The 23,338-nt window shown below is 39.1% G+C and overlaps 1 protein-coding gene across 2 annotated transcripts; it reads right to left on the reverse strand.

Moving 5' to 3' along the window:
• Positions 1-1,818: 1,818 nt before the first annotated feature.
• Positions 1,819-21,005, reverse strand: Mrps31 (mitochondrial ribosomal protein S31). 2 transcript variants are annotated; one of them, XM_008849124.3, is made up of 7 exons: positions 20,812-21,005; positions 15,682-15,966; positions 13,872-14,030; positions 12,192-12,332; positions 10,027-10,100; positions 8,260-8,400; positions 1,819-2,152 (listed from the first exon to the last, which is right to left on the reverse strand). In XM_008849124.3, exons 1-7 carry the CDS (start codon positions 20,934-20,936, stop codon positions 1,923-1,925), a joined length of 1,155 nt encoding a protein of 384 aa, XP_008847346.1. In that variant the 5' UTR covers positions 20,937-21,005; the 3' UTR covers positions 1,819-1,922. The 2 variants fall into 2 exon arrangements, with proteins under 2 accessions (XP_008847346.1, XP_008847345.1); XM_008849123.3 differs by having other exon boundaries at positions 1,826-2,152; positions 8,260-8,403.
• Between the last annotated feature and the right edge of the window lie 2,333 nt (positions 21,006-23,338).

Below are 23,338 nucleotides of genomic sequence, written 5' to 3' on the forward strand. Positions count from 1 at the left end.
CCATTAAATGGACTTAGTAGATTATATATACTTGTATAGGTACCTATATGTAACAATAAAAATTAAAGAGGTCATGAAATTGAGAGGGAGTTGAGGAGGAATATGGGAAAAGTTGGAGGGGAAAGAAGGAAAGATAGAAATGATGTAAATACATAACAATGTGGGTGGGGGAAATCTCACAAGGTGAGAATCAATCTCATAAAAATGATGTAAATACAGTATTTATGTATGAGATCCTTAAAAAATAAAATAAATTAGGGCTGGTGAAGGTTGTCACCTGAGTTCAAGCCCCAGGTTCCACATGGTGGAAAGAGAGAAGAGACTCTTGTAACTTGTCTTCTGACCTCTACAGACACCACAGCATGAGCCTCCCTCCCAAATCAATCAATCAATCAATCAATCAATCAATGTAATAAAAAATAATGTAGGGGCTGGAGAGATGGCTCAGTGGTTAAGAACACTGGTTGTTCTTGCAGAAGACCCTAGCACCCACATGGCAGCTAACACCTGTCTGTAACTCCAGTCCCAGAGGATCTGACAGCCTCTTCTGACCTCTGTGGGCAGTGCATGACACGGGTGCACTTACCTACATGCAGGCAATACTTGCATTCACATAAAATAAAAATAATAAATTAAAAAAAATTTAAATAATACTGTACAGATCAATGTAAAAAAATATATATATATAAACAAATCTTTAAAAAAGATGTCCCCCCTTCCCCCCAAAATACAAATCAGCTTTATCTGCAGAGTTGTTTTCAACAGAGGACATGAACAAACATATGCTACTGCTGCTGTTTCCCTGAATCCTTTTCAGAATTTCTGCTGGTATTGCACTGCTTTAAAACCATGTGCATTCACCAAAGGCTGAAATACTCTCCAAACAGTCTGCATTCTACTTCATGTATTCCGTGTATGAGGCATGGATTTTAGATTTTAATAAGTGGGGCTTGTATCATTTACCTGTGGGCAGCACTAATTGGACTCAATAGGTTATTAAAACAAAACTAAAAACAATCTGAAGGTAGGAGGGGCACATATGGGAGGGGTCATAGGAGGGGGAGTTGGGGATGGAGATGATCAAGATACACTGTATATATGTATGAAACTGTCAATTTTTTAAAGAGTGTGGTGGGGCAAGGGGGAGGCTGAAGAGACCATTTAGTGGTTAAGAGCAATTCCTGCTCTTCCAGAAGACCTAGGTTCAGTTCTCAGGACCCACATGGCGTCTAATCATTTTCTGTAACTCCAGTTCTAAGGGATCTGACTCTTCTGGCCTGTGCATTCACTGCATGCATGTGATACAGTTACATACATGCAGGCTGAACACTCATAAAAATAAACAAAAAACAAAAATATAAAAAAATCTTGAAAAAAAAGGGAAGTGGGGCTTGGTTGGAGGGGTCATAGGTCACTGGGGATATGCCCTCAGGAGGGACTATGAGACTTTTTCTCTGGCTTCCTGTTTTGAGGTGTGATCACCTCCACCTACCTGTGCTTTTCCTGTTGTGATGGGGCCTTACTAAATCTTACATTATGTGCTTTGAACTTTGTCTCCAAACCTGTTAAATCAATTATTTTTTTCTTTAAAAAGTTAGCCTGAATCAGGTATTTTGTTATAGTGAAAAGGACTAGCTATGCAAGGACTTTCAAGTTGTCAGCTTTACAGCTAACAATTGTATATTTCAAAAAAACACTGTTTAGGAGAGATTGTTAAATGTGTTATTAACCTTCATGTAGTCTTTTGAACCTCTAATACTGCGCTTTTCAATATAAGAGCATATTTCAGGTACTAATATATTTAAAAATAGTTTCACATTTATACCAAATGAGGCACAATAATTGACACAGAAACTTTGATAAAATTCTTAATTAATTATAATATTCATTTTTAACGCTTAAGTAAAACTTTCTTCATGATGTTAAGTGAACTGTATGTTACTTTCTTTGAGAATGTCCCTTTTTTCATTAAAATAGTTTCTAAACCACTCTATATGCTCCACCTTCTGTTTAACACTCAGATATGGGTTTTTAGAAAGTCCACAAGTCACCAGCTCCATGAAGTGGCGAATGGGTCCTTGCTTAGGGAAGCCCTCCAAGTGCTTATCCAGAAATATATGTTCATGAAATTCTGAGCCATCATCATCAAAACCTAGGAAATAAAGACCAAAAAGTTAAATTATAATTTAGAATTTAATATTAATGAGGTAACAGCATAGTTAGAGGCACTATTGTGAAAAGAGGTCTAAATTTGACCAACAAGGTGACTTTGAGCAAATGAATGTCTTTGGGCATCACTTTCTCCAGGCATAATATGAGGACTATGAGAACATCCTTCTGGGGTTTGTGGAGACTAAACAGACTGTGCCTGGAATGCAGCAAATCTTCCAAGTACAGAAACAACTGCTGCTCATGACTATTCTAACATCTAAAGAAACTATTAAGAGAGCTACACAATGTATACTTAAAAATAAAACAAGATAGAATCATAAAAAAGATGCTCAAGTAGCTCGAGAGAACAGAATACAGAGGAATGAGAAATAGAAAAAATGAAAACAACAAATGGGGACAGAGTTAAATTCTAACAAATCAACAATTACCTTTCACTTGAGTTTTGTTTAGAGACAAATTCTCATGCAACCCAGGGCCTTCTGATCCTCCATCTTGAAAGTGCTGAGATTACAGGTATGTACCACAATACCCAGCTCAACAATTACTTTAAATGTAAAAGATCTAAATATCCCACAAGTCAGAGGTTGGTATAGTAAATATAAAAATATGATCTAGGACTGGGATGATGGCTCAGTGGGTAAAATGCTTGCCACACAAGCCTGGGAACTTGAGTTGATCCTCAGAACTCATATAAAAAAGCTGGATGCAACAGTGTAAGCTTCTGTAATCCTAGTGTGGCTTCTACCAAGAAATGAGGGTGAGGACATGAGAGTTGCTGGAAGCTCCTGGGCCAACTGCCTTGGTCTACACAGCAGTGAAGAAGAGGCCCATCCTCAAACAAGATGGAAAACAAGAAGCAATACCCAAGGTTGCCCTCTGGCCTCCATATGTGCAACCCCAACACACACACACACACGCATACACGCACATACACATGCACCCACACAGGCACATGCACACACTTGCAAAAGAACCCTTAGCAGTTATTTAATCCAAAGCTTTAATGGAGGAAGGGACTGAAAGGGAGGCCAAGGGTAGCCATGGTCTCTGAACCCCCACCACGTTCCCAGGTTGATGCTCTCTCCACAGCAGTGAAGAAGAGGCCCATCCTCAAACAAGATGGAAAACAAGAAGCACTACCCAAGGTTGCCCTCTGGCCTCCATATGTGCAACCCCAACACACACACACACACACGCATACACGCACATACACATGCACCCCATATATACACATAAAAACAACAATGTGATCCAAGTATATGTTGTCTATACAAATTTACATCAAACACCACATAGTGGACTGAAACCAAAAAAAACAGAGAAATATATATCTTGATAACATTAACTTTAAAAAAGAAGGAATGGAAAAGACAGGTAGATCACTGCGAGATCAAGGCCAGCCTGGTCTACATAGCGAGTTCCAGGTGAGTTCCAGGCCAACTGGGATACAGGGAGACCCTGTCTCAAAAAACAAAGCAGAGAGAAGGAAAGACACACAGAGAGAGACAGACAGGCAGGCAGACAGACAGACAAAGAGAGACAGAGACAGAGACAGAGAGACAGAAAGACAGAGAATCCATAATTATAGCCGGAGATTTCAATACTATGCCATCAGCAACTGATAAAATTACTAGGAAGAAAACAAGCAGATATAGGTGAACTGAACACTAAGCAGAAGAACAAAACTATTGGCTATGGACCTATTTTATCAAGTGCCACAGAATACAAATTCTTTTCAGGTACCAAAAAAAGTCACCAAACCACATTCTGATTCACAAAACAAATGATGAATATGACGGATGGATGGATGGATGGATGGACGGACGGATGGATGGATGGATACTAGAGATCAAACAAGCTGAGGGTCTTGAGCAAACACTTAAAATAACTAAGCAAAACACAATGTGTCCAACTATGATGGCATCAAGATGAAAATCAAACAGAAAGATGGGAAATCTTCAAACAGTTGAATTAAACAATGTATTTATAAGCAAGCAAAAGGAATTTTTAAAAATACATAGAACTGAACAAAAATGAAAGAACAACAAATCAAAACTTGCAGTTCTGGAAAGGGAACATACAGATCTACTAATAAGCCAGAAAGAATATAGAACTAAGGGCACACACTGGAAGAGGAAAGGTGCCAAATTATGATCTAAGCTCCCATTCAAGACTGGTGAAAGAAGAAAAGAGGAAACAAAAAGCCACTCAAGTGTGAAAAGCAACTTACTTCAGTGGCAAAACAATAAAGCTTAATTTGTTACATAATGGGAAAACACAACAGTAGGAAGCAAATGTAAACAGCAGGACGCCATTCTGTCCTTTTCAGTACTGTGCTCTAAAACAGTACTGAAGGGAGCCACTGAAAATGAAAACAAAACATCCTCTGCCATCGGCATGAAAGCAAATGTTCAAGAAGTAGGGAAGGATGACTTTTCATTCATCTTCAAATTTAAGTCTGAGAAACATAAGAGTCATCAAACCCTTAAGTTACAATACCAAGTTCTCAAAGTGCTCAGCAGTTTCTAGTGTGTTCTGAGAGCAGCAAGCATGGTGAGTTGCCATAGTTCCTCTCCTAGTCTCCTTCGGACAACTGCCTTGAGGTGGAAATGAGATGCCTTCCTCTCCAGCCCTGACCCATCAATAGCATCTATGGATAGGAAGACACTTGTCATATTAATCTTCCTAACCTGACCTTAAAACACGTCCTTCCACACTGCTGCTGTAGAACCTGGGGCGACCATGTTCTGCTTGTTCCTGACAGGAATCCTGGAGAAGGTACTATTATCCTCACCATTTTACAGATGAGGGAAATAAGGTTTGGGGATAGCAAACTTGAACTCTTAACCACTATGCTGCTCGTCTCTCCTGAATAGTCACTTTATTTTATTCTTTAATACTGGGTTTTAAAATCAAGATTTTAAACATGAGGACTTGGAAAAGTTCATTCAAATAATGAAACCCAAAGATGTTCTAAGACTAAAAGAAATCTTTCCTTAATAGCACACGTTGTATTTTCTTCAGTTTTTTTTTTTTTTTTTTTTTCCTTTAAAATTCTATGCTCTAGGCCAGCAAGATAGTTCAGCAGGTAAAAGCATCTGCTGGCAGTCCTGAGGACTTGAGTTCCAACCCTACGACCCACTTGGTGGAAGGAGAGAACCACTTCCACAAGTTGTCCTGTGACCTCCATATATAGTGCCAGCACACTCACACACATATGATAAAATAAATTTTAAAAAGCATAAAAACAATTAAAATAAAATTCTAGTATCCAGGAAGGAGAAAGATACCTTACATTTTGCAGATGAGGAAATGGAGGTTCAAAGAGTTCAATAATTTCCTCAAGGGTAAATAAGTAATAACTGACAGCTCGGACTTGTGCTCAGGTTTACACAACTGAAGTCTTTAGTCTTTTGTATCCTGCCCTGATACCTTCCACAATAAACACATCATAAAACCCTAAGAAATAACATTTGGTATAGAACAGGTGAAACAGAGTGCCATGTTACTGCATATACCAGATAAATATTGAAAACAGTATTACTAAAGAATTTCTAAGTTTCTGAAGTTTGCTTATAGAAAGCAGCACTATAAAGATATAAGGCTAAAGCCAAACACAGTGGCTCATGCCATAATTCCAGTACACAAGAGGCTGAGGCAGGAAGGCTACCACAAGTTAAAGGCCAGCATGAGCTACACAATTCAATAGCAGCCTGAGCTATACAGCAAGATTCTATCTCAAAAAAATCTAAAAATCTAAACACACACACACACATAAATGTATGTGTGTGTGTGTGTGTGTGTGTGTGTGTGTGTGTGTGTGTGTGTGTATTTATGACTAAATATTGGGTCAAGAAGTATGGTAGTAGTACGGTGCCTGCTCAACATGTACAAAATGCCAGGTTCAATCCCTAGCAATATAACAAAAAGAAAAGGAATAAGTATTTCTGATGCTTAAGCTTTCACTGCATTTCTAAATCCAAACAAATGAAATGTTGTCAAAATTTAAGATATTACAATGATACTATAGCACCACTATGGTAAAGAAAAAAAGACTACATTTCTTAGGTGGGGCATGACAGTATACACCTGAAATCTCAGCATTTGATAGCTGAAGACAGGAGGGTCAGGAATTCAAGGCCGGCCTCTTAGCTATATAGTACGTCCAAGACCAACCAGCCTTTACAATTTCTAGCTAAGGTTACTATAAAAGTAAACAGATCCTTTAATTAAAAGTCCATCTGGAAAATTCAGGGAGAATGTTTAATACCTTACAGCAAGGGTTCTATTACAAAAATCAACAGCATACCTACTACTGTTTTTTCTTTGTTTTTTAATGTGTATTCATATTTGTGTCTGGGTGCATGAGAAGGCCAGAGGACAATCTCAGGTGTCATTCTCAAAAATTCTATCAGCTCCTTTGAGCCCTGTCTTTCACTGGCCTGCAGATTACAGATTAGGCTAGACTGGCTGGCCACTGAGCACCAGGGAGCCTCCTGTCTTCAGCTGCCCAGCACTGGGATTACAAAGCCAACCATGCCAGGCGTTTTTACATGGGTTCTAACCTTGCAAGCATAAGGATAGAACTCAGGTCCTTATGCTTGCAAGGCAAGCACTTTACCAACTGGGCCATCCCAGGCCCCTTGTTTTCTTTTTGATTAAGGAAAGATTAGTATCTCTAGAAGAGATAATATTCCATTACCAGTTCAAAGCATCTACACAGGCAAATATTTCCAAAGTTGCCTAATGTTTTTGCTTTGGGTAATTAACACAATTAGCTTGAATTCCATTAATGCAACGCTTTCATGAAGCAAAGAGGTAGCATGTAGTTTTAAACGTTGTACTATTCGGGGCTGGAGTTATGCTCAGCCGTTATACAGCACTAGCTGCTCTTGCAGAGGACCTAGCACCCACATGATGGCTAACAATCATCTGTAACTCCAGTTCCACGGGAATCTGACACCCTCTTCTGACCTCTGTGGGCACCGCACAATATGGGTACACTCTCATACATGCTGGCAATACACTCATACACATAAAATAAAAAATAATACTTTTTAAAAGTTGTAATATTCTCCAAAACTCATATACACTACTCAATTAGTATGAGATTATAAGCAAATAGAAAACTGTCATCATTTGTAATTTTTAATCCCTTTTTGTCAAAATATCCATGGTATTTTCTTTTTGACAAAGTCTTGCCATATGGCTCACACTGTAATTACAGGTATTCACCACCACGTCTGGTGTAATAATACATGCTTTTCGTTTTTTAAAATGTTTTATGTGTGTGAGGTATATACACGTGCATACGCAAGTTTACATGTGTGGGAATGCACATTTCTATGCATGTGAGTGGAGGTACATGGCTGATATAGGGAGTTTTCCTCAGTTCCTCTCTACCTTATTCACTGATGCTGGGTCTCTCAATTGAATCCAGAGCTCACTGATATGGCTAGTCTAGCTAGCTAGTTTGTTCTGCAGATCCCATGCTTCCCAAAAGCTTGAATTACATGCCCACCAGACATTTACCTGGATGTTGGAGACACAAAGTGGACACTTTGACCTCTGAGCTATTTCCCCAGCATCTTTTTAATTTTCTAGGAGGCAAGCCTCATGCAGCTCAAGCTGGCCTCAAACACTCCACATAGCTGACAATGATCTTGAACTTCTGATCCTCCTGTCTCTGCCTCCCAAGTGTGGGATTACAATGAGCATCATCATACCCAATTTTTGTGGTCCTGGGGATTCAACCCAATTCATGTGTGCTAGGCAATCATTCTACCGACTAAGCTACATTCCAGTCCTCATGATGCATCTTTGACATACAATTTTACTCCTTTATTTCATTATCAAATATCTAGAATTGAATAAAGTTCTAACAGTATTTATAATAACAAGAGTTATAATATACACAAATATATACATAATATAAAGTAAAAATAATTTAAAATAATATTGTCAGATTTCTTCTAGGACACCATGAGGACGTCTACAATGTTTTGAGATTCACATACATATTTCCACTCTAAAACATCTTCCAGAAATAATCTCTATCAATGAACAGCATAAGCCTCTAATACTTACTTGCTTCATTGTTAAGTGGGAACTCCCACAGTTTCCCCTCCTTTGTCCACTGGATCATCTCCTCAAAGCCATTTTCAATGGGCTGTTCATTAACAGTGGCTAATTGCTTAGCAAATTCTATCTCCCAGAGAGAAGGTGATACTGCTGTGTGATTAAAAGCTTCAGTAAGTACAAGGCAATGTAAACATCTTCTTTAAAATGTTATTACTAGCGGTCTCAGTGGGTTGAGGGACAATGATCTGAGTTCAATCCCCAGGGTTCCACATGGTAGAAAGAGAGAACCAACTCCGAGTTGTCTCTCCTCTCCACCTGCACACCCTGGCACACCAACATACATATACACACAAAAATTAGTTAATAAAAATGTAATAAAAATTAATTTTAAAGTGTTATCAACTCTGAATCGATACATACTGTCAGTCCTTAATACTCAGAATTAAACAGTTAATAATGAAAGGCCACTGACAGCTAAAATTGCAACACAAATGATAGATATAGGCATTAAGAATAGTAATGGGAAACCATAGCCTCATTTTGTTGCTGGGGCCTCATGTAAGGGTCTATCACTGAACTATACCCCTGGCCTAGGAATAAAACTTTTTATTTTAAAAACTGAGCTAACTTGTAGTGACTTTTTAAAAAACAGTTTTTCATTTATTTATTTATTTTTAAAGTTTTGTTTTTTAAAGGTCTATTCTGTACCTCCTACAGGGTAGTGATTTAACACAGGCTTAGTCTCTGTATCTTTCTTTTTTTCCCCTAATTTTTCTTTTGTGTTGTTGATTCATGCTCTTAATGGATATACGCACATGCATGTGCAGATGCATGTACACATGTGTATGCCAATGCGTGTGGAGGCTGGGAATGAGGAGATAGCTCAATCAAGTGTGTGACCCCAGCATCTTCATAAAATGAGGCATGGTGGGGATGTAGATGAAGACAAGTAGAGCCCTGGAGCTCATTGGCCGCCAGTCTAGTGAAATTGATGAGCTCCAGGTTCAGTGAGAGGTGCTGGCTTGAAAAATAAGGTGGGGAGAGGTTGAGGAAGACAGCTCACTCAATCTCGCCGGCCTCTACATGCATGGCATACACACGTGTACATGCACCTGCACTGTTTTTAAAAAGTCACTAAAAATTTGCTGAATGCATATGGCCTCAGTATTCTCTTCCTATCTCTTAAACAATCACCGTCATAAATTGGCTTCTTCTCTAAATGTTCTCTCCTCTTCTAGCAGTAAGCTGCCCAAAAGCAGGAATCGCAGATTGTTTACCTTTATGGAAGAGCAGCTACACTGTAAATATTAGGTGATCAGTAGTTTTTAACCTAAATTAGCAGTCAATCCACACCTCTGATTATTCATCCGGTACTACTGATCTCATGATCCCAGAGAATGTAACATTTAAGGGAGAAGCATGACCCAAACTACCAATAGCAACACTTTATCCATAAGCAAGGTCCAGGCCAATGACAGGATGAAACAGGAAAATGAAAATGCCCAACTACTATGTAGTCAAAACACCAAGACCATCTTTGAAAGGGAGAATGCTTCTCCACTTGGAAACGGTGTTAGTCTTTTTGGTTGTTTATTTATTTATTTATTTATTTTTTTGAGACAGTCTCCCTGTAGCCCCAGCTGGCCTGAACTTGCTATGTAGACTAGGCTGGCCTCAACCTCACAGAGATCTGCCTGCCTCAGCCTCCCCAGAGTTGGGATTAAAAGAATGTGCCGCCATGCCGGGCTTTGTGTTATTCTTTTCTTAACAAACCTGGTTCAGGTGCTTCATCAGTGAATGACTTTATGTCAAAAATATTAAGTCTTTTCCCCTTGAATATATTTTTCCTAAGATAAAAGAAAATTTTAAAAACTCTTAGTAACATATACAAACTGTCAACAAAATTTACATGAAACATTCTATGTGGTAATTGAAGATAATCACATTGACTCATGCCAGACATTTTAGCTAAACTGCCATGATTTTAGGACTCATTACTAAAAAGGGAACATATGCCCTTAAATTTTTGCTTCACAATACATCAAATTAGCAAAACATTTAATTTTCAGAATACCCAACTGAAAGTCCTAGAATTCCATAAGTGCAAAGTTTAATTACAAACTATAATGATAAAAGAATGTAGCTTCAAGTGGTTGTGCACACCTTTAATCCCAGTATTCAGGAGGCAGAGGCAAGCATATCTCTGTAAGATCAAGGCTAGCCTGGTCTACAGAGTGAGTTACAGGTCCATTGGGGCTAGAGGGAGACCCTGTCTCAAAACAAAAGCAAAACCAAAAATGAAACAAAACAAAAAATAATACACAGATAAAACATTCTATTTCAAAGTAATCATTCTGCAATTTAAAAGTAATTATTAATTTTATTTATTTTACATCACTATTTTTAATGAACTGTGAAATTAGTGTCAGAGAGTTAATAGGCAACTTTTTCTGGCATACTTTAATTAACTGAGTGATAGGTAGTCAACTTGACACAACTCAGAATCACCCAGGAAGTCTCAATGAGGGATAGTCTAGATCTGGTTGGCCAGTGGTCATGTCTCTGGGGGACTACCTCAGTTGATGTGGGAAGACCAAGTCTGAAAGTGGGTAGCACCATTCTGCAGGTAGGCAACTGTGGACTGTGTAGTGCAGGGAGGAGCCTGAGCACTAGAAGCATGAGTTTTTCATTTTTCTCTCTGCTCTTGACTGTGGCTGTGAAGTGACTGGCTGCTTCAAGTTCCTGTCTTCACTTCCCTGCAATGACAGGCTCTACCCAGGAATTGTGATCTAAAGTAAACCTTTTCCTCCAATTTGCTCTTTGTCATGGTATTTTATTACCACAACAAAATGAAATTAGAACAAACGGCTCTAGACAACAATTCACTTCTTTTTTCAACAGAAAGAAAGCTTCTTTTTTTCAATTCACTTACACTTGAATAAAACTACTGGTAGATTAAAAACCAGTTTATGGGGCTGGAGAGATGGTTCAGCAGTTAAGAGCCCTGATTGCTCTTGCAGAGGAACCAGGTTCACTTCCCAGCACCCACATGGTAGCTAATACCCATCCATAACTACAGTTCTAGGGGATCTTAACACCTTCTCTGACCTCCGAGGACATTGCACGACATAGGTGTACTTACATACATACACTCATACACATAAAAAATATAAATAAAATATTAAAAAAATAAAAGTAAATAGAAGCCAGTTTATAAATTATAGGATTAGTTTTAAAAATAATTTTAAATTCTTTTTTACTGGATCAAATTACTTTTCTTTACTAAAGTGGAACAAATGGTATATTAAAAGGAATCAAAGGGACTTCAAATCATTAACTGCTCCTTTAGTAGGTTCTCATGTATTTGTAAACAGTGGCCTTTCTAGTCAAGTGCGATAGTGCACTGCAGTAATCCCAACACTCAGGAGGTAGAGGCAGGAGGATCTAAGTTCCAGATCCTGGCCTAGCTAACCTGACCTATATATACATAGAAGACTTTGTATCCCCAAAACAATAACTCAAGGTTGCTGGATTAACGGTGTGAGCCATCATGCCTGCCTTTATTAATAAAGTGACTGTATTTATGTACGCAAAGGGCACATAAATGTTCAGTGCTTAGAAACACTCAAAATGAAAAATAATGCTTCTTATAGAACATTCACTTGTTCAGAATGTGGTCAGTCCCACTAACTCTGATCCCTATTCAGTGTGGGTGATGTGAGTCAGACTCACTTTGATTCATAGTATAAAAGTAGCATTGCTAAACCGAGAACTTTCCCTTCTCAGGAACTGGCACACAGAGGTAAGAGGAGAGGTGTAAAGACATCCACAATGCTCAAGTACCTATCAGCAATGATCTGCAAAGGAATAGTTAGTCCATTGTTGGAGCAAAAACAAACCACACAAACAAAATCCAGCAGACTACAAAGAATGAATACCCTTTTCTACGATCAGTTGTCTTCTCCTTGTCAAGAAGATTGTCCGATTCTTCATCAAACTGAATCTGATGCTCTGGCCTTCTACTAACTCTAGTAGAAGAGGGTTTGGCAATCTTCATATCTGATATTATGTTACTGAAACTGAAAAAAAAAGTTCAAGTACATTAAAAATCTTAGCTGTCTAGAGTAGTAAACTTTTCTTACTAGGAGACATATCATTTAATTCTTATTTTACTTTTATGCCTTAACGGAATATAAAAATTTATGAGTAAGTTTAAAAAGTCACATGCTCACACTTCTATGTCATAGACATTGGACCTCCTTCTACCTTTAAATATACTCTTCAGAAATCTTCATTTGAAACATGAAAGTATCAATTACAAAAATGACTAGTATTCAGAGAACTTGATAAAAAAGACAATCAACTAACTACCTGTGTACTTACTACCTACATTAAATACCTACATTAAAACTGAAAATGAGCTATATCTGCTGCCTTATAGTTAAAGGCAAATAGGATGAATCATGTGATTGACAGTCTAGATATACATACACCCTTCCCTTCCTGAGGTAATGCCTCCACGTGCTCACTGAGAATAGCTGATTCACATCATTCCCGAGAGTGAAGCAGGGCTATCATTTATGGCCTTCAGGCAGCAAGTAGCAAAACTAGGCATCAAGTACAAACAATGAAAAAGATATGTGAAGGCTGGACAGAGGGCTCCACGAGCATTTGCTGCTCCTAAAGAGGAATGGATTTCTAGCACCTACATGATGGCTCACAAACACCTGTAACTCCAGTTCCAGAGGATCTGACACCCTCTTCTGATCTCTGAGGGCACCAGGCATGCATGTGGTATACTTACTACATGCAGCCAAAACACTCAAACACATAAAAAAATAAAAATAGATTAAAAAAAAAAGAAAGGATCTGTTGAAAAGAGTTCAGTTCAAACATAAGGAGAAGAAAAAGGAGAGGAAACATGTCTGACAATTATCAAAGTGTACAAAACCAGCAGATTACTTAACAGAAACTATCTCATTGATTTGATTTTTTTATCTTTTTAAATAACATTAATGAATTTATAATTTATCTGTCAGGGGCAAAACATTTTGTAACTTCCTAAAAGGAAAGTTTAATCAATTAAAAAAAGGTGAGTCAGAGAGATGGCTCCAAGGGTAAGAGATGCTGCTCTTCCAAAGTACCAGTTTTGTTCCCAACATCCATGTTAGCTGGCTCACAACTGTCAGTAATTCTAGCTACAGGGGATTTTATGCCCTCTTCTAGTCTCTGTGGGCACACACAAACACCAACACACACACACACACACACACACACAAATAAAAATAAATCTTTTAAATAAATGATGGCTATTATGAGGTAAATTGTTAAAAATATATTATTATTGTGTGTTGTATATGTGTGTAGGCACATGCATGACAGCACACATGTAGAGGTCAGAGGAGAACTTATGAGTCAGTTCTCTCCTTCAATCATTAGGGTTCTTGGGATGGGAACTCAGGTCATCAGGCTTGGTAATAAGTGCCTTTACTACTTTACTACTGAGTTATCTTGCCAGTCCACAAGGATGATTTTATATGTAAAACGGGTACACGTACTACTCACAGCCACATGAAAATGGCTTATTTCATTACTGATGTAATGTCTGATTCACTTACCTAATTTTAGATTTCTCTCTCTCTTGCTGGGCCCTTGACTCTTCCTCATGTTGCTGGAGCTGCTTGAGCAGCTCTGACTTGGTTGTCTGTCTGTCAAAAGGTAAAGACTCTGCAACAGCAGATGCAGCTGCCACCAACTCAGGACTGAGGGGCTCATTTCTGGAACCGAAAATGAAAAGAAATAAGAAAGGAAAAATATGATTAGTTATTATGTCATGAGTTTAATGAAAAGTAAAATGATAAAGGAAGGAAAACTCAATCAAAAGTATTCACTTTCTGACAAAAGCAAGAAACTCTCAAATATTAGACACTGTTTTCTTGGTGGTGATAGTGTTTTGTTGTTGTTTGAGACAGGGTCTCACTGTGTAGTCTAGGCTGGCCTGTAACTCACAATCTCCTACCTCAGCCACCCAACTGCATTTGATAACCTGAGTTGGAGACCCAGGTAAAGGTTTTTTAAGCAGTTGCTGTAATTTAAAAATAAACAAAACAAGCATTGATGTGAACTGAGTTAAGGATGGCAGTGTTCAATATGACTTGAATGCAGGTCTTTTTCCATGAGCCCCACCCTCTAACGGAGGAACTATTGATAGCTGATGGTTGCTAGGGAAAAGAGAGCAGTTTTCCTTAAGGGCGTGACCCCACCCATGAGCACATGGGCAGCACAAACTGGACTTGGTGGGGTATAGGATGGAAGTTGGGGTAGCTATGGGAGGAGTGGGGTAGAGGAGTAGGAGATGAATATGATCAAAATACATTGTACGCATGTGTAAAAATCTCAAAGAACCAATAAAAATAGATTAAGAATTATAATCCTGGGGCCAGGTGTAGCAGTGCATGCCTTTAATTTCAGCACTCAGCAGGAGGCAGAGGCAGGTGGATCTCTGTGATCTATGTGACTTTCAGAGGAAGGTGGATCTCTGTGTTCTACATAGTGAGTTCCAGCCCAGGTGGAACAGAGACTCTATCACACACACAAAAAAAAACCCACAAAAAACAAAAATTACCTTACTGAAGGCCAGGCATGATGATACACACCTTTCACACCTTTAATCTCAGCACTTAGGAGGCACAGGCAGGTGGATTTCTCTGAACTGGAGGACACCTGGTCTACATACTGAGTTCCAGGTCAGCCAGGGGTACACAATGAAACCCTGTCTCAAAAGCAAACAAACAAATAAAAAAAGAATTACCTTATTATCTCTCAGAGGGTTTGACTCATTTTCGGGCAGTCTATAGTTAATTAAAATACACATTTATAATAAACAACAGGTCATAAACATATCTATGAGGTTTTTATTTTAACCACTTCTTTTTTTCCTTTTGAGAGGAAGTCTCCCTTTGTAGGCCAAGCTGGCCTAGTACTTACAATCTTGCAATCTACATGTCTCAACCTACTGAGTGCTGGGATTACAGATATGTACCATCATGCCTAGATAAAAAGTAATCCTTGATAAGTTTTTACATACGCTTTATTTTATTTTTGTTATTTGTTTCTTTGAGACAAGGTCTCCTATATAACTTGGCCTAGAATTTAACTATGTAGCCCAGGCTGGCCACAAACTCACAATGTTCTTGCTTCTGCCTCCCAAGTGTTGGGATTACAGATATGTGCCACCACACCCAGCTACAAATATCCATTTATCCTTTAAATATAAAACAATAACATTCTAAAGTAATTATTAGAATTCCTGTTACTATGAGACTTATTCATTATTTCAGTGTCTCAAGTTCTCTAATTAAACATATTGTTTACTTAAAGAAAAAGCTTATTAGTTTCAAAGAACATTCAAATTGGAATTCAAGTTACCCCTTCTTTGGAGCATCTTCTGTAGCTCTTTGAAGCCCATCAATCTTAGTCTCCAAACTTCTATGAGGTTTTCTGTGAGATGGCTTTGTTTGTACAGTTGCTGTGCTTGATTCAACTTTCATGCCCTTAATAATGTCTAGCAGGCCTTTTTTCATAGTCTCCTTTTCTCTGCCTGGGCTCTCTAAAGTCTTCTTGGAAATCTCACTGGCTGGAACAGACCGCTTATCTTTCTTGTTATAGATCACGCTGCTAATGCCAAAATACCTTTGGATATTATTTTCTGTCCTGAAAAGACATAGTAAGGAGGAAAGAGAGAGAGCAGTACAATGCAAGATAATAAAGTAACTGAAAAATCTGCTTCTGCATTTAAAAGCATTTTCAATTCAAGCTCTTCCACTTTCTTTTGATTTTCATTATTAACATCATAAGAGGAGCAATTTATCATGTATTAGTATATACTACGGGCCTAGCCTGTGCAACACAATTTATTCAATTCTCCTAACCACTTCAACTCCATAAGGTAGGCGTTATCCTCATCTTGCAGATAAGGAAATTTAAAAAACAATCACACAGTAACCTATCCAAGGTCACTTAGCTCAGAGTTCCTTAAGGCAAAAGCCACACTGGTATGCCACATATGTGTACAGGTGTGCTAAGACTCTGATCACCTGGCCCTTGCAATGACCAGGTGGGGCCTAGGACTGTTGGTACTCCCAAGTCTGTTGCTTCTCTCCATGGATCCCAGGGTTCAGTAAAACATCACTTTCTACACATTTCATGATATGAAAAGTTGAGAAACACTGACATGGTTAACAAATGATAATTTATTATTCTCATATCCAAACAGATAGACTGCCAAGTTCTTGCTCTTAACATGACATAGTACCTCTTTAAAGTGCCATAATTAAGCAAAGTGAAAATAATCAATTTCTATTAATGAAAGGATCACTTACAAAAATTTCTAAGCGTTATTCATTTTCTCACAGAAGTCATGCCATTTAGTCAACTACTATTTGTAATGTTAAAAGGAAAATTCCTTAAATCAATTAAATTTAGTAGTTTGAGAAATGCAGAGCAAAACTAAACCCATGTGCAAACTGATCAGCTCCCAGAACAGAGCAGCAGAGCAGGCTCGGAGAACTTCAACCAACAAGATGATGAGACAAATTTAAGAAAAAAAAAAAAAAAGGAAGTGAGACACAGGAAAATAACTTAACTGGCTTGCCAATCAAGCGCTTATAGCTAACTAGCTAACTGACTACAGTCCTCCCTACCACACAGAGCTCAGTTACTATGATTAAGCTCTATATTGGCTTGCTTTCTCTATTGGCAGGACCACTGCAAATGCTTAGTCCAATTCCATGGTCCTGAAAAGTTTATTTAACAGTAATCTAAGCTAAGTGGAACAGAAAAGAGAATTTGAAGCTGTCATTCTGCTCTCTTCTTTAGACATGCTTATGAAAAGAATGTATCTATTTCCATCCCATGTAAAAAGTGTTTGAGAGAGAGACAGAGAGAGAGCAAGAGAGAGACAGAGAGAGACAGAGAGGGATGGAGGGAGAGAGAGGGATGGAGTGAGAAAGAAAACTGTAGGGGTAAAACTCAGGGTTTCATATATATTTCCTACTTTAAAATAATCCAAATACCTAATTTTTAGAGGGTCTGGAGAGATGGCTCAGCGATTAAGAGCACTGGCTGCTTCCCAGCACCCACATGGTAGCTAACAACCTTTGTAACTGCAGTTTCACGGGATGTGATGCCCCTCTTCTGACCTCTGTGGGCACTGCATGACACGGGTATACTTACATACATGCAGGCACTTACATACACTCATATACATAAAAGAAAAGAAAACAAAAAACAATCTTTGGTATTTTCCATTGATCTTTCAAAACTAATGAATGTGTTGAAGGGGAGAGTGGGATGGACATGATCAAAATGCATTGTACACATCTATGAAAGTCTCAAACAATAAATAAAAATACTATAGTTTCAAAAACTAATTTATATGTTAGTTTCAGAAAACAAGTACAGTGCAGAACACCATTCATTAAATATAGCAGATTTTTATTCTGTGCTGGGCACTACGCTAAGCGCTGACAAGATATTAGTAAATACAAATGTCATAGTGAGGCAGAGCACTGAAAACGGATCTCAAGTCTGACTTGCTGTTTAGTCTCATCTGACCCTTGCTTTCCACAGTTATCAGATGAAATATGTTTTCTTTCATTACTGTGAGTTTGGAAGTCAGCAAAGGGGCCCTAGAGCAACCACTCCCTCTAATCTGCCCAGTGTATAAGGTCAGGATCTCCACACGGAGGGTGACAAGAATAGCCTGAGAAAATGATCTTTGCTCTTGAGATCTGCACAACTGAAAAGTATCTCTTGACTATGTGATCAGGATAAGGACCATAGATGTACATCATTTGGACACAAATTTTGTTCTTTGAGAAGCTGCCCAACAGTCTGTGATCATGTAATAGGCACTTATAACTGCTTTTGTTAAAAGGCTTTGGACCCATAAGGAAGCCAAAAACAATAAATGCTTTTTATTATTGAGATCTCCCACTACCAGTGAAGAACCTAGGACCTCATATATGCAGGCCAAGTGTTCTACCACTGGGCTACATCCCCCAGCAGTCCTTTACAGAATCTTACTGTCACCTTTTATAGTGTCCTATTTTAGACCCCTACCCATCCCTGATATAAACAATACTTCTATAAATCAACTTCTGGGCAAGATGGACTCTGGACAAGAGTCCTCCATCTTCTCCATTTAGTTGTTTTTCGAATACAGCTTTGCTTCCAACATTTTATCTCTTGGCTGAATTGGCTTATCATGTAATGGGTACTTGGACTAGGGTCTAGTAACTGGTTCCTACCTTCACGAAGCTAATGGCTAGGATACTGCTTCTCAAATTTCGGTGTACACAGAACTATCTATGCTACTTCCTAAAATATGGACTGTTTGGTCCCACCATAAAATTCCGAATTAGTACTTAGTATCTTTGAGACTAAATATTTTGGATTTTCAACAAGTTCCCAAGTGATGCTGACATTACTAGTCAAAAGGCCTCATTTGAAAAACTATGTTACTAAATTCTTACAATATTACAAGACATTTTACAAAAGAAGGAATTGCTGCTCAAAGGGGTCTCATGCTTCTGAACTGCTACAGTGTATAGGAAATACATTCATGAGAATCTCAATTTTCATATTTGGAATGGGGCTTGAGGATTTGCACTTCAACTAATACCCAAGGTAATTCTGTTATGTTTTGATTCCTGCATTAGACCTTGGGTTAAATAATGTACCAAGTTGCCAAAGCTAGCAAATGGCAATTACAGACTAGGAACACTTAAATGAAAGAAAGATAACAATTTCCAAAAACTCTGAAACTATATGATTTGCTTATAAAAATACCAGTGGCTTACCTCATCAGTCACTTGAAAATTAGAATGAAAAAGAAATTACAAAACTAATATCATTATAAGCAACCAAAGATCTTTCATAATATCATATGATACAATTCAAGTTAGGACAATGCTCTAATCATTATTTTACATCTGAACATTAATATTAAAGGCATTTTAACCGAAAGGTGAAAATCAGAAATAAGCCACATATAACCTTTATTGCAATGTTTCCTTCCAAGAGTGCTATAGGACTTCAGAAAATAATCTGTATTATCAGGAAATCATGCAAGCACCCTCTGTCTTAGTCTCACTGAGGACAAGAAAAAAAATGCACCAGAAAAAAAAATGCATTAAACAAACCCTTAATCTTTAAAAAAAATTTAAATAACAAAACTCTAGTCTTAATGTCCCATCTGAGTTTGTTTCCTTTGGGGAATCTCATGGGCATTTGAAATGTAACACATGGGACCTGGAGAGAAGGCTCAGCAGTTGAGAGCACTGACAGGTCTTGCAGAGGACTTGGGTTCAATTCCCAGCACCCACAAAGGAGCTAACAACCACACATAATTCCAGTTCCAGGGATCCACATCCTCTTCTGACCTCTGTGAGCACTGCACAACACCAGTGCACTTAAACACAGAGAGACAATACACTCATATACATAAAATAAATAAATAATAAATAAAATACAAAATGTAACATATCCCAAATCACATTTAAGAACATTCCCTTAATTGGCTGGGTTTGTGAGTAGAAGAGCTCTTGCCTAGCAAGCAAGAAACTCTGGATTCAAATCTCCAGCACCAAACCCCAAACCCCACACCCCACATCTCTCCCCTCAAGAGACTGACTTTTCATTTTTCACTCTTAGTGAATGATTCTCCCACAGAAAAGTCAGTTTTGCATTCTAAAGAAGACTACATATTCAAAATCTTTCTTAAAGACGTTCTCATTCTTCTGTCAATTGACATCCCAAATCTTCCATGGCAGTTAGCTGAAATCTTTGGCCACTCTGCGACTATTCATATGTCACATTCTATGAACACTATCTTGTTCAGAGTCTCCTCCACCACTGAGCGGATCACTCCCATCTCCTTTTCCACTTGGACCAGCACTGTATTAAACCGAACAGGCGTGCACAGAAAGGGTACTCTGCGCCTCTCGTACAATGAATGGCTAGGCGCCCTATTTGCTCTCCTGTAGTTAGTTATTTGCTCAGTGAATGGGTGCACTCTGGGCTTACCTATGTTATCATTTATACTTGAATTACTTCCTTATACTGTCCCAAATGGCAGGAGTATTTTATTCAGGGCTTAACACTGGTAGCTGACATTCCGTAAGCACTTTCAACAATAAAGGAATCAAAGAAGGGAGTTATTAATGAAGTCATCAAAGAAGTCTCGGAAGGCATAGAATGAAACAAAGAAACCTCGCTCGCACGGGCGGATAGAGACAGAAGCGGCAGCAGGCAAGATGAGCAGGCGGGCAGCAGAAAAGCCCCGGAAAAACCAGACAGGTCGTCAGACACACACTGTGACCTTGGGCAAGTCATCTTGTGTTTCTAGGATGTCTCTTTCCTCTGATTTAAAACAACGGCTTTTAAGAGCCTGCGGTTATACTATCGACCCCAGGAAGCCGGAAAAACAACTGAACTGTACAGGAGGAGAATGGATTCCCGGAAGACCTCGGGGCCAACGACGCTGAAATGCCCTACCTGACAGTTCCGGTCAGAGCAGCGAATGGCATGCTCACAGCCCCCGAGGCCTCTCGGCTTCCGGAGGACAAAGAAAGACCCGAGAAAGGGCGAACAGGCAGGAACACCGAAACCCTGGGGAGCATGGCGGAGAAAATCAACGAAGAGCACAACACGAACTCTGTGTCCCTCGGCCAAGCATGTCCCCACCGCGATATTTCCGTTTTCCAGCCTAGCGTGTTCTCGCCTTTAGGATCCCGGTAGGCAACAGCGGTCAATAATAATGTTCCGGGATTGTCCTGGGCTGGCTAGAGCCGGCTGCTTCCAGACCTCCCTGCGATTCGAGTGGGAGTGAAATCCGAAGCAGAGCTCCGGAAGGCTGCAGGTCTGAGACAGTAAATGGGATGATCAATTGAACGAAACCTGTTGAGGCCAGTGGAGAGGCAGGAGAGCTGACCTTACTGCGAATCTGGGTTTGGGCGGGTTGTTTCCAGATCTTGGCCTCTTATCCAAAGAATTGCAAATAACGGGCTCACACAGATTTGCAAAAGAAGCAAGATAATTTTATTTGGAGCAAAGCATTAGTACAGATTAAAGACTATACTGTCAAGACTGACAGCAGGCCACACGAGTAAAGATACCTATGGGCTGGATGATTGTTCCGGGCTTCTTTTCGTGGATTCTAAGGGAAGGAGGGGCAGATTACTAAGGAGTATAGTTGGAGTCGGGGGAGATCTCTATTTTGATTGACGGATTGGTTTATATAATCATTTCTCTACTGTGCATGTCCTTTCTCAAAATGCATCTGATTTTAATTATATGTACAGCATATTATGAATAGGCATAGATGATAGAGGATTTTCCCTAAAACGTTACTAGAGGACACGGTTTTGCCTTACTGCATATGGACCTAAAACCAATTCAGACCACATTGACCTTTCCATTCTTCTTATCCAGATAAGGTGAGAATATACCTGAAAAGAAACAGTCTAAATTTGGTCATTACCAGAGGCAGAGAACTACAACATTGTTCAGAGATGGGAAAATGCGTAGCTTGATGTAGGTGGTGGATCGAAGGGTTCTGAGGTTGCTAGATGCATTCATTTATTATGTGTATGAGTGTTATGTCTGCGTGTATATTAATGCACCTATGTCCTACAGTGCCCACAGAGGTCAGAAGAGGGCACTGGATCAGCTGGAACTGGCATTACAGACAGTTGTTAAGCCACTATGTGGGTGCTGGAATTAAAACTTGGGTCCTCTGCAAGAACAGCCAGTGCTCTTAGCCAATGAGCCATCTCTCCAGTTCCTTAGGTGTATTTTTGGAGTGTTCACAGCAGTTGCAGGTGAAGAAATTAATCTGCCAAGTGCATTATTATGAGGGGGTGTATAGTATATGTTACCTGGTAAATTTAGTTTCTCTCTCTCTCTCTCTCTCTCTCTCTCTCTCTCTCTCTCTCTCTCTCTCTCTCTCATCTTTTTGAGACAGGGTCTCCCTGTAGCCCCAGCTGGCCTAGAACTTGCCATGTAAACTAGGATGGCCTGGATCTCACAGATATCTGCCTGCCTCTGCCTCCTGAGTGCTGGGATTAAAAGCATGCACCACTGTGCCTGACTCTAGTCTCTATTCTTGATATAGCAACAAACATAGGACCTATATTTCATCTCTAAAATGACTGTAAGAGTCATTGGGCATGGTGGCACATGCCCTTAATCCTAGCACTCAGGAGGCAGAGGCAGGTGAGTTCCAGGCTAGCTGGGGCTATAGGGATATATATATATATATATATATACTGTCTCTCTCCCTCTCTCTCCCTCTCTCTCTCTCATAAATGACTATAAGAAAAGCATGACGCTTATTCTTGGCCCTTGTGAAGGCTTGTGAACCGTGGCCCATAAGAAATGACTGGTTCCCAAACTCCATAGAGAGTGCAAGAGAGTAAACTTAAAGAGCAATGTTAGCTAGTGTGAACTGCTAGCCTGGAATTACATATTGGCAGACCAAAGGTAATGCCAATTTTTCCCTGTTCTCTCAGAAAAAAATCAAAACTGGGAAGTATATTTCCCAGTGATGATGAAAACTCAGATTACACTGAGCAGATCCACCAACCTTGACTGAACCTTTGTTACACACAGTGCGGAGATGAGGGTGACAGAGCTGTACTGTGGATGTCCTCCACCACCTCTAGACAGAAAAGATATATTTTTAGAGTCACTTTGTTATAAGTAGCCCAACACTGCCTTTACATAAGTACTCTCTACCTGAAGCCTTGTTTCATTTTCTGCATTTACTACTGTCTGAAACTGTCATATACTTATGTGCTTACATGCTTATTGTCTATTTTACAGAGACAGAATATGTGCTCCACGAAGCCTTGGTGTTTCTCTTAATTGCTGCTACAATCCTATTTTCTAGAATCATACATAGCATATCACAAATACTAAAAAACTATTCGGTGAATAAACTATTTTCAAGATGAATAAACGGTTTCAGAGAAGTCAAGTAATTTGCTCAACTTCACACATTTAGTGAATGGCATAGCCAGCT

The sequence above is a fragment of the Nannospalax galili genome, unplaced genomic scaffold (genome assembly GCF_000622305.1).
Source record: "Nannospalax galili isolate Female #2095 unplaced genomic scaffold, S.galili_v1.0 scaffold140, whole genome shotgun sequence".
Lineage (NCBI taxonomy): Eukaryota > Metazoa > Chordata > Mammalia > Rodentia > Spalacidae > Nannospalax > Nannospalax galili.

Coding starts and splice junctions, on each gene's coding strand:
- Mrps31 (XM_008849123.3), bottom strand. CDS start 20,936: ATGCTCCCCAGGGTTTCGGTGTTCCTGCCTGTTCGCCCTTTCTCGGGT. Junction 14,031..15,681: donor GAAGATGCTCCAAAGAAGGG/GTAACTTGAATT, acceptor TTTCGGTTCCAG/AAATGAGCCCCTCAGTCCTG. Junction 10,101..12,191: donor ACAACTGATCGTAGAAAAGG/GTATTCATTCTT, acceptor CTTTTATCTTAG/GAAAAATATATTCAAGGGGA.